The following is a 14,799-nucleotide window of genomic DNA, read 5'->3' on the forward strand; positions in this document are numbered from 1 at the left end:
TTCCACCAAACGATTTCAGACAACCCTACGATATCGAACAAACTGACAATGTCCAACCCCAAAGCAAAGCAGCTGCCACCTGCTCAATCGAAGCCTCCCTTCTCCAAGCCAACCCAGCCAAAGTCGCAACTCACCAAGAACCCCGCCGCGAAGCCTCCAGCCGCCGTCAAACAAGTCACAAAGACGCCCAGCGGCCCCTCTCGACCTATCGGCGGTGGAGCTCGTCCAGCACCACGCAGTGCTCCCTCTGGCAGCAAGTCAGGCCCACCCGTCGCGACCAAGAAACCCGCCATCAAGCCCTCCGTGCCTCCACGACAAGAGCGTGAGGGTAATTGGGTTAGCAAGACGATCCAGAACAGCGTCGCGGGAGTGGGCAACTATGCTGGTGGTTTCATCAACAGTATTGGGGCGAATGTGAATAAGGTTGGACAGGGTGTGGGGAATCAGTATGTTCATGATGTTCTTTTACCTTCGAGTGAGCCGGGGCGGTACAGAGTTTTGAGGTTGTATCGGGGCAAGATTGAGCAGGTCAAGGAGGAGCACAACAACAGACGATAGTGTATGGATATTCTCCATGAGAGATGGTGCTGACTTTGACTCTTGTGCAGGATTTCTGATCGTACACGTGGATGGGGACAAGGTGTTGCTGGATATGGTAATAACATCAAGGATGCTGTTGGTGTAGGAGGACCTCGCGTTGCCACAGGTGGTAATCCTCTGGGACTTGCCGGTGTGGGCAGTTCGCAGAACTCGCAGGGCGGGAAGCCGGTGCAGGCTGTCAGGTCTGCCGGCAAAGGTGGTGGTAGCAACCCACTTGGCCTGTGAGAGTGATATGCGTGACGAGAAATCAAATATGACACTGGCGTTAGGTGGAAAGCGATCATAACATGACGGCAGTATCGGTGTAGCAGCACTATGCTTGCAATCTTTCGAAACTTGGGTATGTATGAGTACACGCAAACATCTCGTTTCCGTCTCGAGAAGAATTGCGGCGGCCTTGAGCTCATCACCTTCTCGGCACATGCCGCTTGCCAATTGCAAGCTGCTTGACGCACAGAATTCTCACTTGCATTCAGCAAATTCGAGAGTCAAGTCCATCAGATTCCGATAGTACACCAACATCACTTCAATCAGACTCGCGACTACACATCAACATGACAACAACGACCACCAAGCCCTTCCGCTTCTTCGACCTCCCAGCAGAGCTGAGGAACAGCATCTACGCTCTCGTCTCGCGATCAGTCTGGATCCGCCCACTCGACACGAGGGCCTTCTTTGATGTCTCCATGATGGGACGTCATGATAGTTGTACCGTGCGCAACCTCCAACTAGTCAGCAAGCAGTTCAGAGACGAGTACGAAGGCGAAGTCGGTAAAGATGGCACATTGGAACTTTTCGTGGACCAGCACGGGTGCACACGTCGTCCCTTTCAGAGCACCATAAAGCAGCATCTCGAGACAAGCCTCGCCAAGGCGCCAGTACTATGACAACTGCTATCTCGTGTCTGTTACTTGGATATCACCTTCGGCTGTTCTTATGTCTACCTACTGATATATACCTCGTAGTAGAACGGACTCGATCGGCGCCATCGCTAAACACGACACATTCGAAAGCCCTTATCAAGGCCATTCCAACGATCTACAAAGCAGGCTACTGCCCCTAGAGTTGAGGGAGTTGTACCTCATTCAATTTGGACGGCTTGAAGTTCTCTTCACCCTGTTTCTTCAGCTCCAAACGCCGCGGAGGTGCCTAGCTGCATTAGGCAACTCCTAGGCAATGGCAGCCCAGGCTACGGCACCACCGACGCCTACGGCTCCACAGGCGAAGCTCCCCCAAGACAACTGGCAGCAACTAATAGAGGACGCAAAAAGTATGGAACCAACGATCAGCTCCCATACCGGTCTCTCCAGGTGATGATCACTCAGCTGCGTACGGCGCTAGTACTGTCGTATCACCGAGGGCAACAAGAAATGAGGACGACGTCTTAGGCGATTAATAAGGCCACCCGGAATCAACACCCCTATAGCTAGGTATCGGTCGCGGTATCGACACTAGGCCCCCGCCTAACGTACGATATAGTTACGATCCGTATTATAGTAAAGGAAGACTAGGCCAAAGTTACGAAGCTATCGAATAAGGAGCTCGCCTAACGAATCAACTAACTAGGGGTGGTCGTAGTGAACTAACAGTCTAACGGCACTCTATAGATCTATACTAGCTCTACTACTGCTAGGAGGCACCTAGAGGCACAGCTATAGTAGGCATCTAAGGTTACGGTATTAGCGAAGGTCTTAACGAAGTAATTTATAATCCTAGTCTACGATATACCTAAAGAGTTCGACCCAACTAACTAAGGTTACCTACGTACTCTCTAAGAGGACAACCTAGTCACTCTTAACTCTCTATTCTAGAAGGCGACTTAGCTCTATAGGGAATGGCTAGAAGGTAAGAAGGCCTCGGCGCTAATCGTATAGCTATAAGACGCGAAAGCGGCGGATCTAGTATTAGAACAAGGCCTGATCTAGTAAAATAGCCTTAAGATAGTCGAAAAGTACTCCTTATCCTTTCGTATCCTCTAATGCTTTAAATGCTAATAGTATAGATACTAAACCTATACGTATATAAATAAGTAGGCCTACTCGAACTATATAGGAGACTAAATGTCTAGGGACTATATATCGGCTACGAGGCGGTACGCGAACTGTCCGGGGCACTACCTATCGTATAGCGCGGAATGCCTATAGCGGAAACTAGCAAAAAACAAGGCAATTATAAACAGAACCGTCGCCCTAAGATTCTACGGCGACCGTAAGGCTAGCCTATACCGGAACTAGCTAGCGGCGGTCGGGTATAAGCGCCCTAGGGCCGAGAACAATATAAAGGATACGTAACCTAGGGCGTACGGGAGGCCACGTGCTCTACTAGTTACGGCGAGAGAATCTAACTAGGCCCGGCTCCCCTTTAGTATATAACCGATAGGCGTAGACTAGGACGCGCTAGGTAGTAGGATATAGGACATTATAGAGGAAATGATTGTTAATAACGATAACTAGCCTCGATACGCTTAGTATTATCTAGTATAAAGTTAACTATAGTAAGGATATAGTCTAGAACTATTTCCTATACGAGGCGGACCCGTACGTCTACTACGTCCTAGTAATCTAGGAGCTATAGATTAACCCGTACTATAAGAGACTAACGACCTATAAGTTAATAGGCTATACGATATACCTACGAAGCGACGGCAGACCCCGTACGTACTTCTATATTAGTAAGGATATACTAGAATCTAACTAGGAGGTAGTATACTACGTAGATAAAGAAGGCAGGGGAGACATTACCTCCCTCTAGGTAGGTAGTACTTAGATATATAACATATATATATAACCGCTAGCCTCGAGGTCTAGTCGCGACCTTAGGGTCTATAGACACCTAGATAGTACGCTTAAGAGACAAGGGTACTATATTGTTATAGGAGACTTTAATATATACTACCCTTCCTAGGAAAGCCTTATATAGTCGTACCCTATAGCCGACGAAGTAATCGACTTAATAGCGAGCAACGTAATTGCCCTTAATACCCTAAAGGGCCTAGATACCTAGAATAGAGGGGGACTCTAAGGTACGATCGACCTCTCCTAGATCTTAGATAGCTACTACTATATAGGAGCCTACTATAGGATCGAATATAAACTAGAGGCGTCGTAAGACTATATACTAGTCAGGACCTCTATTACGATATAGATATAATATATACTAGCGAGAACTCCTAAGCTAAACTAGGGAAATATTACGGGTAGTGATCTATAAGACGATAGTATAGGGTTGCCGTAAAACAAGCGTTGTTCGGTTAGGCTACGAAAGAGAAGCGCAAAGCGCGCGAGATACATAAGGAAGCGCTAAGGCGCGCGACGTTACGGCAGTAGTAAACCGTAATAGTACCCCCCCTTTAGATCGCTATTCGTCCTCGGACGGCTCTATCTCTATAGTAGTATATCCACAAAAACTATATTATCCTCTAGTCCACCTTGTTTAGCTTAAGTATCCTCTAAACCCTTAATATCCTCCTTACTATCGATTACTATATCCGTCGGGCGGCTAAGCTAGTACGGCTATATAGAGGCTTAGGGTATATAGCGACATCCTTATTCTAACGCTTATTATAGAGACTTCTATCCGTTATTATCTTTATAGAAGTAGGCATACGCGGTTCTATAGTAGCTATAGCGTGTTAAGTATCCGAGCCTATATCTATAGCGTTCGTTTCTATAGAGCTTTATAGGTTAACTATAGGCGTATCGACGGCGGCTATAGGATAAAACTCTATCGTACTCGTATTAAGTCTTGTCGAGCGGCGTAACGTCCTTACTTATAGCTTAGACGCCGTTACGGGCGTATTAGTTTACGGTATAACTACCGGTATAGACGTACTCGCGTTCTCCGTAGGCAACTACCTAGACTTAGTATAAGATCGTAGTATACTAGTAACTCGGTCCTTATTAGGTTCCTAGTCGTACGGCGGCTTAAAGTCGGCGGGTAAAGACTTCGTCGGAAAGTTATAGTAGAAGTCTATAATAGAGGCGGCTACTCCTACTAATACTTCTAGTAGCTCCTAGCTCGGCTCGCGGTATCCTTTCTACTTTACTAGGTACTTATACTCGTCTTACTTCGGTAGTAAGTATTTTAGTAGTCTTCCCTTTAGCTTAAAATATTTCCTATCGAGTATATCCTCTACGAAGTACTCTTCGGATATTTCGCCGTCGTCGTTACGGGTGATCTTAATTAGAGGCGGCGGTACTAGGATCTATCTAGGTTCGGGGTTATTAGTAGCTAGTTATAGGAGCGAGGCGTAGAAAGTGTTATAGAGATTACCTAACTAATCGGGTATTATAACGCGGTAAGCATTTTGATACGGGAGTATTACGGTGATCTTATACGGCCCTACGTTCTTAATGTCGAGCTTCTTAGACGGGCGTATTATTAACTAGTTAGTAGTTATTAAATAGGTACGAGTTACGTAGTAGTAGAAGACGGCGGATCATACGAAAGACGAAGAAGGACCTAATAGGATAGCGTATATCTATATATAGTATCGCCGGTATTAGTATAGGTAGATACTAGGTGTCCGGATGTTTGCTAGCCTATAAGCTAGCAAACCCTAGTCACGTGATCTAGTCACATAACACACCTACACCTACATACTTGTCCTACGGCCTATATGTTCTTAATAGTAGTGTTAATATAAACTTCGTCGCCAATATTATAGTTCGGAGGTAGCTAGCGATATACGTTTATAAAATCTACTTATAACGCTTAGGCTAATACAATTTCTTGCCTTAGATATACGTATATCTAGTTTATAGGCTTAGCAAACGTATTCGCAGATTCTATATCGAGTCGTTACTTATAGGGCATAAGCTTTATAGAGGTAGTTAGACTAGTATCCGTAAATTCTAGGTTACGACCGGTATTAGCGTAGAAGGGTAATACTCTAGTAGTAGCTAATATATAATTATTAGTAGTAAACTCGGTAAGTAGTAACTAATTAACCTAATTATCTTAGGCGTAGTTAATATAGGCCCTCAGGTAACGTTCTATAACCTTACTCGTGTTTTTAGACTATCTATCGGATTCTAGGTAAAAGGCCGTCGATAGTCGTTATTAAATACCGAGTAGGGAGCAAACTCGTCTCTAGAACGTAGACGTCTACTAGGAGTCCCGATCCGAGACGATGCTCTTAGGAATACTATAACGTACGAAGATATAGCGGATAAAGATATATATAATATATAGGGCGTCTATCTATAGTACTAGGATCAGGTGTCTCTCCTTAGTAAGCCTATCCGTAACTATAAGGACGTTCTTATACGTTTATCTAGCGGTTAAGCTCTTACTTACGGGCAAATCTATAACGAAGTTAATAGCGATATCCTCCTATACTCCGAAGGGTACCGGTAATAGTATAACGAGGCCCTAATACTACTAATTTGACGGAACCGTTGTTCTATATATAATATAATTACGGACGAATCTCTTAATCGTTTATACTATACGTAGCTAGCGGTAGTATCTACTAATCAACTCGAATATCTTTTTACGGCCGGGATACCTAGCCGCGGGTATGTCGTAGAAACGTTTTGTAATTAGAGTACGAAGTTCTACTACGCTAGCAACTTCTAGGACAAATAAGCTATATCCTCCGTAGGCGTTCTTTATACAGATTATACTATCTTATACTTTAGACGTACAATCGTCAATCTTATATTTACGTAATAGAGGTACTTACTAGTTCTAGGATAGCTATTATATAGTAGCCTAAACGGTCTCTTCGTTATATAGAGCCTTGACTTATATAAGTAAATCCTACTATACTACCTACTACGCTACCTCCCCCTCCCGTAGCTCGCTTAAATTAAGCTTAATATCGAGGCGAGCGGGCGGTAGGATGACCTAGCTCTAATACTATAGACGTGGATCGCTTAGATCCGATAGTAGATCTTACGATCGTCTAGTAAGACTATTAGGCTTTATCCCTATATACCTAGACGATAAGTGATTTTGAATACGAACTGTACTAGGAACTATACCTAGCGTGCCTACCGTCTATTAAGTTGTTTAGTACTTATAAAGTATTCTAGGTTCTTATAATCGGAGTAGATAATAACGGGATTGTTATCTATATCCTTCGTATTCTCGAAATTAGTATCTATATTATCGTCTAAGTTGACGGTAAGCTTAGGTCTCTATTCTTCGAAGGCGAGGACGATAGCTAATAGTTCCTTATCGTAAATCTCGTAGTTATACTCCTATAGTAACATCTTCTTAGATATATATACTACCGGTCTCTAGACGTCTCCGTGTTTCTATAGAATTACTACCGTAGTAACGAAATCTAAGGCATCTATTTCGACTATAGTTTCTAACCCTATCTAGTACGAAGTATACGAGTACCGTGTCCGTTAAGAATGTATCTTTTAATCCTTAGAAGGGTACTTCGTATTCTATTATCTAAACGAATAGTATCGGCTTACTATTCTTACTAACGTACTTTACTACCGAGCGGGCTATACTACCGAGCGGGCCACTTCTGCTAAGAACTATACCACTTCTATAGATATAGCTATATAACTACTATAATAGCGTATATTATCTTTAAACGAGGCCAAACTGACCTTAGCTGTCTAGTCTACGAAACGCGACGCGATAATTACAAATCGACTTACTATAAAGGTATAAGACGCGTCTCGAACTATACTAGGGTATCGATTGAATAGACGACCTCCTCGGGGTGACTACGAGCCTAATTCGAAGAAGCTTATAGAGCTAGAAGAGAGGGTAATACTTAAGTATATACTCGAGCTAGATCTTAGAGGTTTCCCGCTATTAAAGGCTAGTATACAAGTAATAGCCGATTTATTACTATAAGAGAAGGGTCTGAAGCCCGCTAGTCTTAATTAGACAGACAGGTTTATTAGACGGTATCGTGAGCTAAAGGTTCGTATAACAAGTAGATATAATCGTTAGCGAGCCCTAATAGAAGATCTAGACGTTATCGAGAAGTAGTTCTTACTTATACGTAATATAAAGGAGAAGTATAGTATCCTTAACTAGGACACCTATAATTTCGACGAGATAGGGTTTATAATAGGTGTTATTACGTCTTAGAGCGTCGTTACGGGTTCAGAAAGGCGCAGTAGAAAGAAGAAGGTCGTTTAATAGGACAATAGAGAGGGAGTACAGAGATAGCGTATTAGATAGCTCTTATATAAAGCGAGATTAGTAAGCTACGTAAGTCTAACGAGGCCCTTAAATAGCGGAAAGCACGAAAGCGCAAGTACATTCAGTCTAGAGGGTCTCTAACCTTCGATAAGGCGTCGTAATTAATACCTTTAGAGGATACTAGGAGGTAGGAAGTAGGTAGAGAGTCGCTAGATAGTGTTCGGCTAGTACTAAGGCTACGACGCTATAAGCGATATAGCGAGTCGGGGTATAACGTACGTACCTATTAAGTAGACTCGCTAGATAGCGAAGAATCTAACGAGGAATTGTCCTCCTAGTAACGATTCTATAGGATATCGTCGTATTAAGATACCGTCGTAATTAAAGTAGAAGTAGTAAAGTTCTTAGCAAAAGTAGACCGCTCGGTAGTATAGCCCGCTCGGTAGTAAAGTACGTTAGTCTTTATTAAATTCGTAAGGGGTATAAAGATTTTGGAGAAGTTCTATATAAAGCTTCGATAGAAGTTTCCGAACCTAAGGAATACTTATATACTCTTTAGGTATATTAGAGTAAGCTAGTTCTTCACTACGTCGACCTTTTCCCGGTCTATACGGATACCGTCGACTCCTATAATAACTCTAAGGTACTTCGTCTCTATTTAGTAGAACTCATATTTATCGATGTCTAATTATAGGCCGGCTTTACGTATACGCTATAGTACTTTACGTACGGATTATATATATTCCTCGAATGTGTCGCTAAAGATCAGGATATTATCTAGGTATACTAAATAGAAGTCATCGAGATACTCCCTAAGCGTATCGTTAATATATAATTAGAATGTTCCTAGAGCATTATATAGGCCGAAAGGCATTACTATACACTCGAATTGACTATAGCGAGTACTAAACGTAGTTTTCTATTCGTAGCCCTCCGTAATACGAATACGGTTAAAGGTAGAGATGATATCGAGTTTAGTAAAGTACTTCTTCCTATTTAGGCGGTTTAGCGTTTCTTAGAATAGCGGTATTAGGTATCTACTTTTGACCGTAAGGGCATTAAGAGCTCTATAGTCGATATAGACCCGTAGACCGCCGCCTAGTTTACGTATAATTAGTACTAGTATAGAAGCCGGGCTCGTACTTAGTTATATCGCTCTAGATTCTAGCTAATTATCGACCTACTTCTTGATTACCTTATTCTCGCGAGACGATATTACGTATAGCCGCTTAAAAGGAGGTGACTTAGTTTCGTCTTTAAGGTGTATTTTATAGTCTTTACTAGGGCGGTAAGGTAGGATCTTCGATATATCCTAACGGTTAAAACAGTCCTTAAAATCGTATAGTTCCTAGGGCAAGTAGACCTTAGTATCTTAGTCCTTGTCTTTACCTTTTATAAATCTGTCGAAGTCGCTATTCACTATCATTATATATACTATTAAGGGGTTTGCTAACTATACCGTCCGAAGGTTTATAGCGTAGAGCCTAGTAGGATCGAAGTCTTACCTAATCGCTACTATTACGTAGGCTCGTAATAGGTTAGCGTAGTACTTCTGACTAGGTAGTATAATCTATATTATATAGACTTCCGCTCCTTTCTTACGAGCTAGTTTTACTACGTAGGCCGCGGAGATATTTACGATATCGATCTCTAGTTCTAGTTCGACAACTCGTTACTTTTATTTCGTATATCGGTACGGTCGCTTTAACGTCTTAACGCCGTCTACCGGTAACGGTTATCGAGTATATATACGGAAGTTATCCTCTTCGTCCTCGAACGTCGTATAGAACTATAGTTAGGGTATATACTTAGGTAACAATAGCGTAGGAGCGGTAACTTTGTCGGGGTTATCTTCTACTATCGGCGGTCGATAATTGCCTAATAGTACTAGCGTAGCTAAATAGTTAATAGACTATACTATTATGTACTTATTAGACCTCTAGTTTGCCTTATAGGTACGGCATTTTAAATAATTCATTATTATAATGCCCTTCTCCTATTATATCTCTAGTTTGTAGTCTACGAACTAACTAGAGCCGAGCACGATGTTATACTCTAGTGATTTTACTAAATAGTAGCTAAGTATTTCGACGTAGCCGCCGATATTAAAAGGAAAGTACGTAGACTCGGTAAGAAGCTCGTTAGCGGAGCCGCTATTAGCTAGTCCTTATTAAAGAGGTTCTTCCTAGAGTCGAGGAAGATTATATATACGAGCGTATATAGAATTTATATACTAAGAGGTGGCACTATAATTAAGGAAGATAAGAGCTTGATTACTATCTCTACTACTAGGCATTATAAGGTAAGGGGACACTCTCGGCCTTAGTGCCCCTCGTATAATAGGCGGTATTAGAGAGCTTACTAATATACGTAAAGCGTACTCTAGTCCTTATATTACCGTATCTTACTATATTTCCTTCTTAGTATTATGTTTGTAAGTAGGACTAACGGTTATTATACTCAAGCGTTAGTCTAGCTATTTTCCTATTACTAAGGGTTAGCCGGTATCTATATTATAGAGCTAGTATTCGCGCGCGGCGGAGGGCGCTTATACTACTTAATAGGGTAGTCTAGCGAGTATAAGTTATAGTCTATATAGCGGTAGCGGATATAACCGCCTACCACGATAATACTAGCCTTCTCCTTAGGCTCGAGCTTCTTAAGTTCCTTAAATTCGCGCGGTATCTAAGCGTATAGCTTAAGGCCTAAACCTTAGGCTACGCCGGGCGCGGTAGGTATAGTACCGTTACTACCGCTAATACTACGAGGTAGTTGTAGTATAGCTAGGGTCTTTGACTTTAGGCGCTCGAACTTAGCTTCGAGCTTATAGTATAGGTCGCCTAAGTCTTCGCGGTCCTTAGTCTCTATAGGCAGTGCCTCTATATATTTATAGTTAAGCTTACCCTCGAGTAGGCGGTAATTAGTCTTAGCTAATAGGTCGTATAAGTTGCGCTATTTGTCGTACTTAGCGATAAAGATAGAAAATGACTCGTTCTTACCCTACTATAAGACCTAGAGCTTCTAGAAGGCCTTACCTACGACGTCCTTCTTACTATACCAATCGATAAGGAATTAGAGTATCCTACTAATAGACTTAAAGGGGTTAACGCAATTGCGCTTAGTACGCTTAGAGGGTACTCGCGGATTATATAGCTAGTACGGGTACCCGTCGAGGTAGTTAAGGATATAGCGTAGTCCGTCCTTAATAGTCTAGAACTATATTACGGACAGCTCAATCTCTAGCTAATCAAGCTAACGGTTAAAGTTTATATTCTTATTATCGAACTTACTTTCTAGGTCCTTAACTAACTTATTAGTATATATAATATTAACGGAGGGTTCGATAGTAGTGAACTAGCTAACGGCGGTATTACTAGTCACCCTAGAAGCACTACTAGGTATGCCCTAGCGTTCTCGTCGTAAGGAGTTACGGCGTAGGTAACGGCGTAGTCGACTATTATCTCTACCCTTATCGTTATTAGAGTTGTCTCCGTCGTTATCGCTACTACCTCTACTACCTCCTCGTCGGGTGCCTCTACCTATACGGTCCTACTAAGTAGGAGGCGTAGGTGATCGTGAAACACCGTTACGACGAGGGGAGTAGACGCGGACCTAACGACTACGGTTATTATTATTATTACCGTTAGTACCGCTAGTATCGCTAGTACTGTTCGTGTCCTTAGCTACTAGCTAAGCCTTTAGCTCTACTACCTCCTTATTTAGAGCCTAATTACGCTTAGATAGGGCTTTAATGTCCTTAGGTAATATGCCTACCTACGACTCCTCGACCTATCCGAAGAGCGTATCGTTATCCTATCGGAGGCGCTAATTAGCTTCCTTAAGGTCTTATATCTAACTCTTATACTTCTAGTATTTATTAAAGTAGAATATAAAGAGGCCCTTAATATCCTTATCCTTTTCGAGTTAACTAAGACTCTCGGATACGATATTACGTTCCTTCTTTATATTAGCGTACTTACGCTATATAACCTTATTAGCCTTCTTTAGGGACTCGACCTAGTTAAGAAGTGTGATAAAGTCTAACTATATCTAGCGAACGAGGTGAAACATAATCTCCGGGTATACTATAGTACGAGTTATAAACTCGGCTAGGCTCTTAATAGTAGTATACTCTAAGGCGATTACCTACTCCTTAGGTTAGCGTATATTATTAGTTTTACTATCTTATATATATATTATCTCTTAACTCTATAATCTTATATACCTTAATTCCTCCTTCTTCTAAGATCTATTCTTCGTCGAGGAATTATACGAAGTTAATAGGGTCGGAGGTTAAGGTAAACTACTATTCTTTAGGTAGTAGATCCTTCTCGATCTCTTATTTTTCGGCGGCGAATACGTTCGAGTCGTCGTCGGAAGGGAAGGCACCTAGGGCGGTATCGGTACCTAGGTTATCGAGTGTCTACGTTTTAGTAGATACGGTTAGGAAAAGCTTAGCGCGTACGAGCGACTAACGCTTATACTTACTAAGATCTAAATAAAGAGGTTACTTAGGTAAGAGCACCCCGTTAGTAGTACTACCGGGTATAGCTATATTGTACTATTACGTAGTAGATAAGACTACTCTCTTAGTAGGTATATAAGGGCCCTATAAGAGTAGGGAGGCGCGCGTTTTCCGCGAAGGAGAGAGGTGATCTATTGACTTAACTAGTGCGCTTAGTTACGCAAATATAGTTGTTATTAGTACGCCTATACGCGCGACTCGACGGTTAGTAACTATAGTAAACTTAACCTACCTTAACGCGTTTTACGTAAAGGAGAGAGATGATCTATTACCTTAACTAATACGCTTGTTTACGCGACTATAGTTATTATTAGTACAATTTGATTATAACTACTAGCCTAACTAGATAGGCCGCTTATAAGAACGAATAAACTATTACGGGTAGTGATCTATAAGACGATAGTATAGGGTTACCGTAAAATAAGCGTTGTTTAGTAGGGCTACAAAAGAGAAGCGCGAAGCGCGCGAGATATATAAGGAACCGCTAAGGCGCGCGACGTTACAGTAGTAGTAAACGGTAATAGGAAAGGCCTACTAGGCTAATATCTAGGTATACCTCGACGACTCCGAGAGGCTAGTCTAGATTACGTAGTAGTAATTAAATAGTAAAGACGAGATGGACGAGGTAGTCTAAGGGTTAATAGACGTAATAAGAAAAGCGACCTTACTTTACGTTCCGCCTACCTAACTAACGATATAGTCTAAACTATACTAGTCGCTAAAGTATACTACGGTAGTAAGAGAAGTAAGGAGAGCCCGCCGGGTATAGACGAGTAGCTATAGCGAGGAGGCCTAGAACGTATATAGGGAGGTATACTAATAGAAGAAAGCTACGATACGGAGGGAGAAAGTAGTCGGCTAGAGAGCTATAGTAGAAGAAATCGCCGGTAAGCTAGCGAGGATATAGCAGCTAGCGAGGATATAGAAGCTAGTAAAATGGGTCCGATAGGACCCTATATAGGGCCCCTCCTTCTCTATCCTAGCGCTATAATTGCCTAGTAGCCCGGTTAGCGACCCTAAGGCTAAGGCGCGTCTACTAGCTAGTAAGTTCTTCCCGCCCCTAGTCGAGGCTAATCTAAGCGACATAAATAGCTCTACTCCCCTAGCCCCTAGTATCGCGGTCTAATAGGATATATCCGAGGGAGATATTACCGCTATACTTAGGAATTTGCCGGCGAAGAAAGCCCCGGGGCCGGATAGGATCCTAAACAAACTTCTAAAGAAGTATAGAGATTAACTAGCCCTAGTAGTCGTAGTAATCTTTAACGCCTACCTATAGACCGGATACTACCTAACGGTATTTAAATAATCGACGATAGTAGTCCTACGTAAGCCGTAAAAGGAAGACTATACGTAGGTAAAGTCGTACCGCCTAATTACGCTCCTTAATACTCTTAGGAAGGCGCTTAAGAAGCTAGTTATAACGAGACTCTCCGAGGCGGTAGAGGAGTACTCTCTACTCCTAGATACCTAGATAGGTACGCGCCTATAGCGATCGACGCTATCCGCGATAGAACTTATTACCTCTTAGGTAAAGGCTATCTAGTATAGGAATAGGGACAAGGTAGTATCCTTACTTAGCCTAGATATATCGAGAGCCTTCGACTACGTATTATACCCGCGGCTACTCTATATTCTAAGGTCGAAGGGACTCCCTAAGTAGCTTATTAACTCCGTACGGTCCTACCTCTAAAACTATAGTACGTTAATCCTAGTTAGTTAGTATAAAAGCCTATTTTAAGTAGTCTATACTAGAATCCCGTAAGGCTTAACGCTAGTACCTATCCTATTCCTCTTCTCTATAGCGACGCTACTCCTAGCCCTAGAATCCTAGAACACCGCTACGAGCGGCTTCGTAGACAATACGAATATCCTAGCGTAGTCTTCCTCGACTAAGGAGAACTATAGGCTACTAGAAGAGAAGTATAAGATCTACGAGGACTAGGCTAGGAGGTACGGGGCTCGGTTTGCCCTAGAAAAGTACAATCTAATACACTTTACGCGCCGGCTACAGTTCTATACTATATAAGCTTCTATCTAGATATAGGGGTATACGACTAACCCGGTAGATCAGCTTAGGCTCCTCAGACTATAGGTAGACCCGGCGCTACGGTAGAGGAAGTACGTATAGGTAATATTACAGAAAGCTAAACAGAATATAGTATTATACTAGAGGCTTACTACGTCTATATAGGGGGCGGACTTCCGGTAGTTACGACTCCTATATACGGCTATTATACGGCTAGTCCTTATCTATAGTAGCTAAGTATAGTCCTTAGGCGAGAGGGCCTGTCTATTAAAGGGACTCGTCGTGCCGTAAGTAAAGATCTAGAACTAATACCTAAGAAAGGTTACCGGGGTATATAAGTCGATACTAACTAGGATACTTAAATACGAGACCGCTATACCGCCGATCGACCTATATATCTAGGGACTACGGACCTCCTACTATTACGGTTACCTTTATATAGACGTACTTTAGTGTCACGTGACCTCGTATCCTAGCGCGCCCGGACCCTAGATTTAGGCCCGATCTTACTTTACGCTTCTCGCGA

The 14,799-nt window shown here is 42.4% G+C and overlaps 2 protein-coding genes across 2 annotated transcripts; both read left to right on the plus strand.

Annotated features, from left to right (window-relative positions):
- Positions 1–48: 48 nt before the first annotated feature.
- CLAFUR5_07930 (uncharacterized protein) lies at positions 49–825 on the plus strand (the record flags this gene model as incomplete). Its single annotated transcript, XM_047907078.1, has 2 exons — positions 49–446; positions 609–825. 2 exons carry the CDS (start codon positions 49–51, stop codon positions 823–825), a joined length of 615 nt encoding a protein of 204 aa, XP_047759083.1.
- Positions 826–1,154: 329 nt separating this feature from the next.
- On the plus strand, positions 1,155–1,487 carry CLAFUR5_07931 (uncharacterized protein; the record flags this gene model as incomplete). The annotated part of the gene is made up of 1 exon (XM_047907079.1): positions 1,155–1,487. The coding sequence occupies one exon, from the start codon at positions 1,155–1,157 to the stop codon at positions 1,485–1,487; it is 333 nt and encodes a 110-aa protein (XP_047759295.1).
- Between the last annotated feature and the right edge of the window lie 13,312 nt (positions 1,488–14,799).

The sequence above is a fragment of the Fulvia fulva genome, chromosome 3, assembly GCF_020509005.1.
Source record: "Fulvia fulva chromosome 3, complete sequence".
Taxonomy (NCBI): Eukaryota; Fungi; Ascomycota; class Dothideomycetes; order Mycosphaerellales; family Mycosphaerellaceae; genus Fulvia; species Fulvia fulva.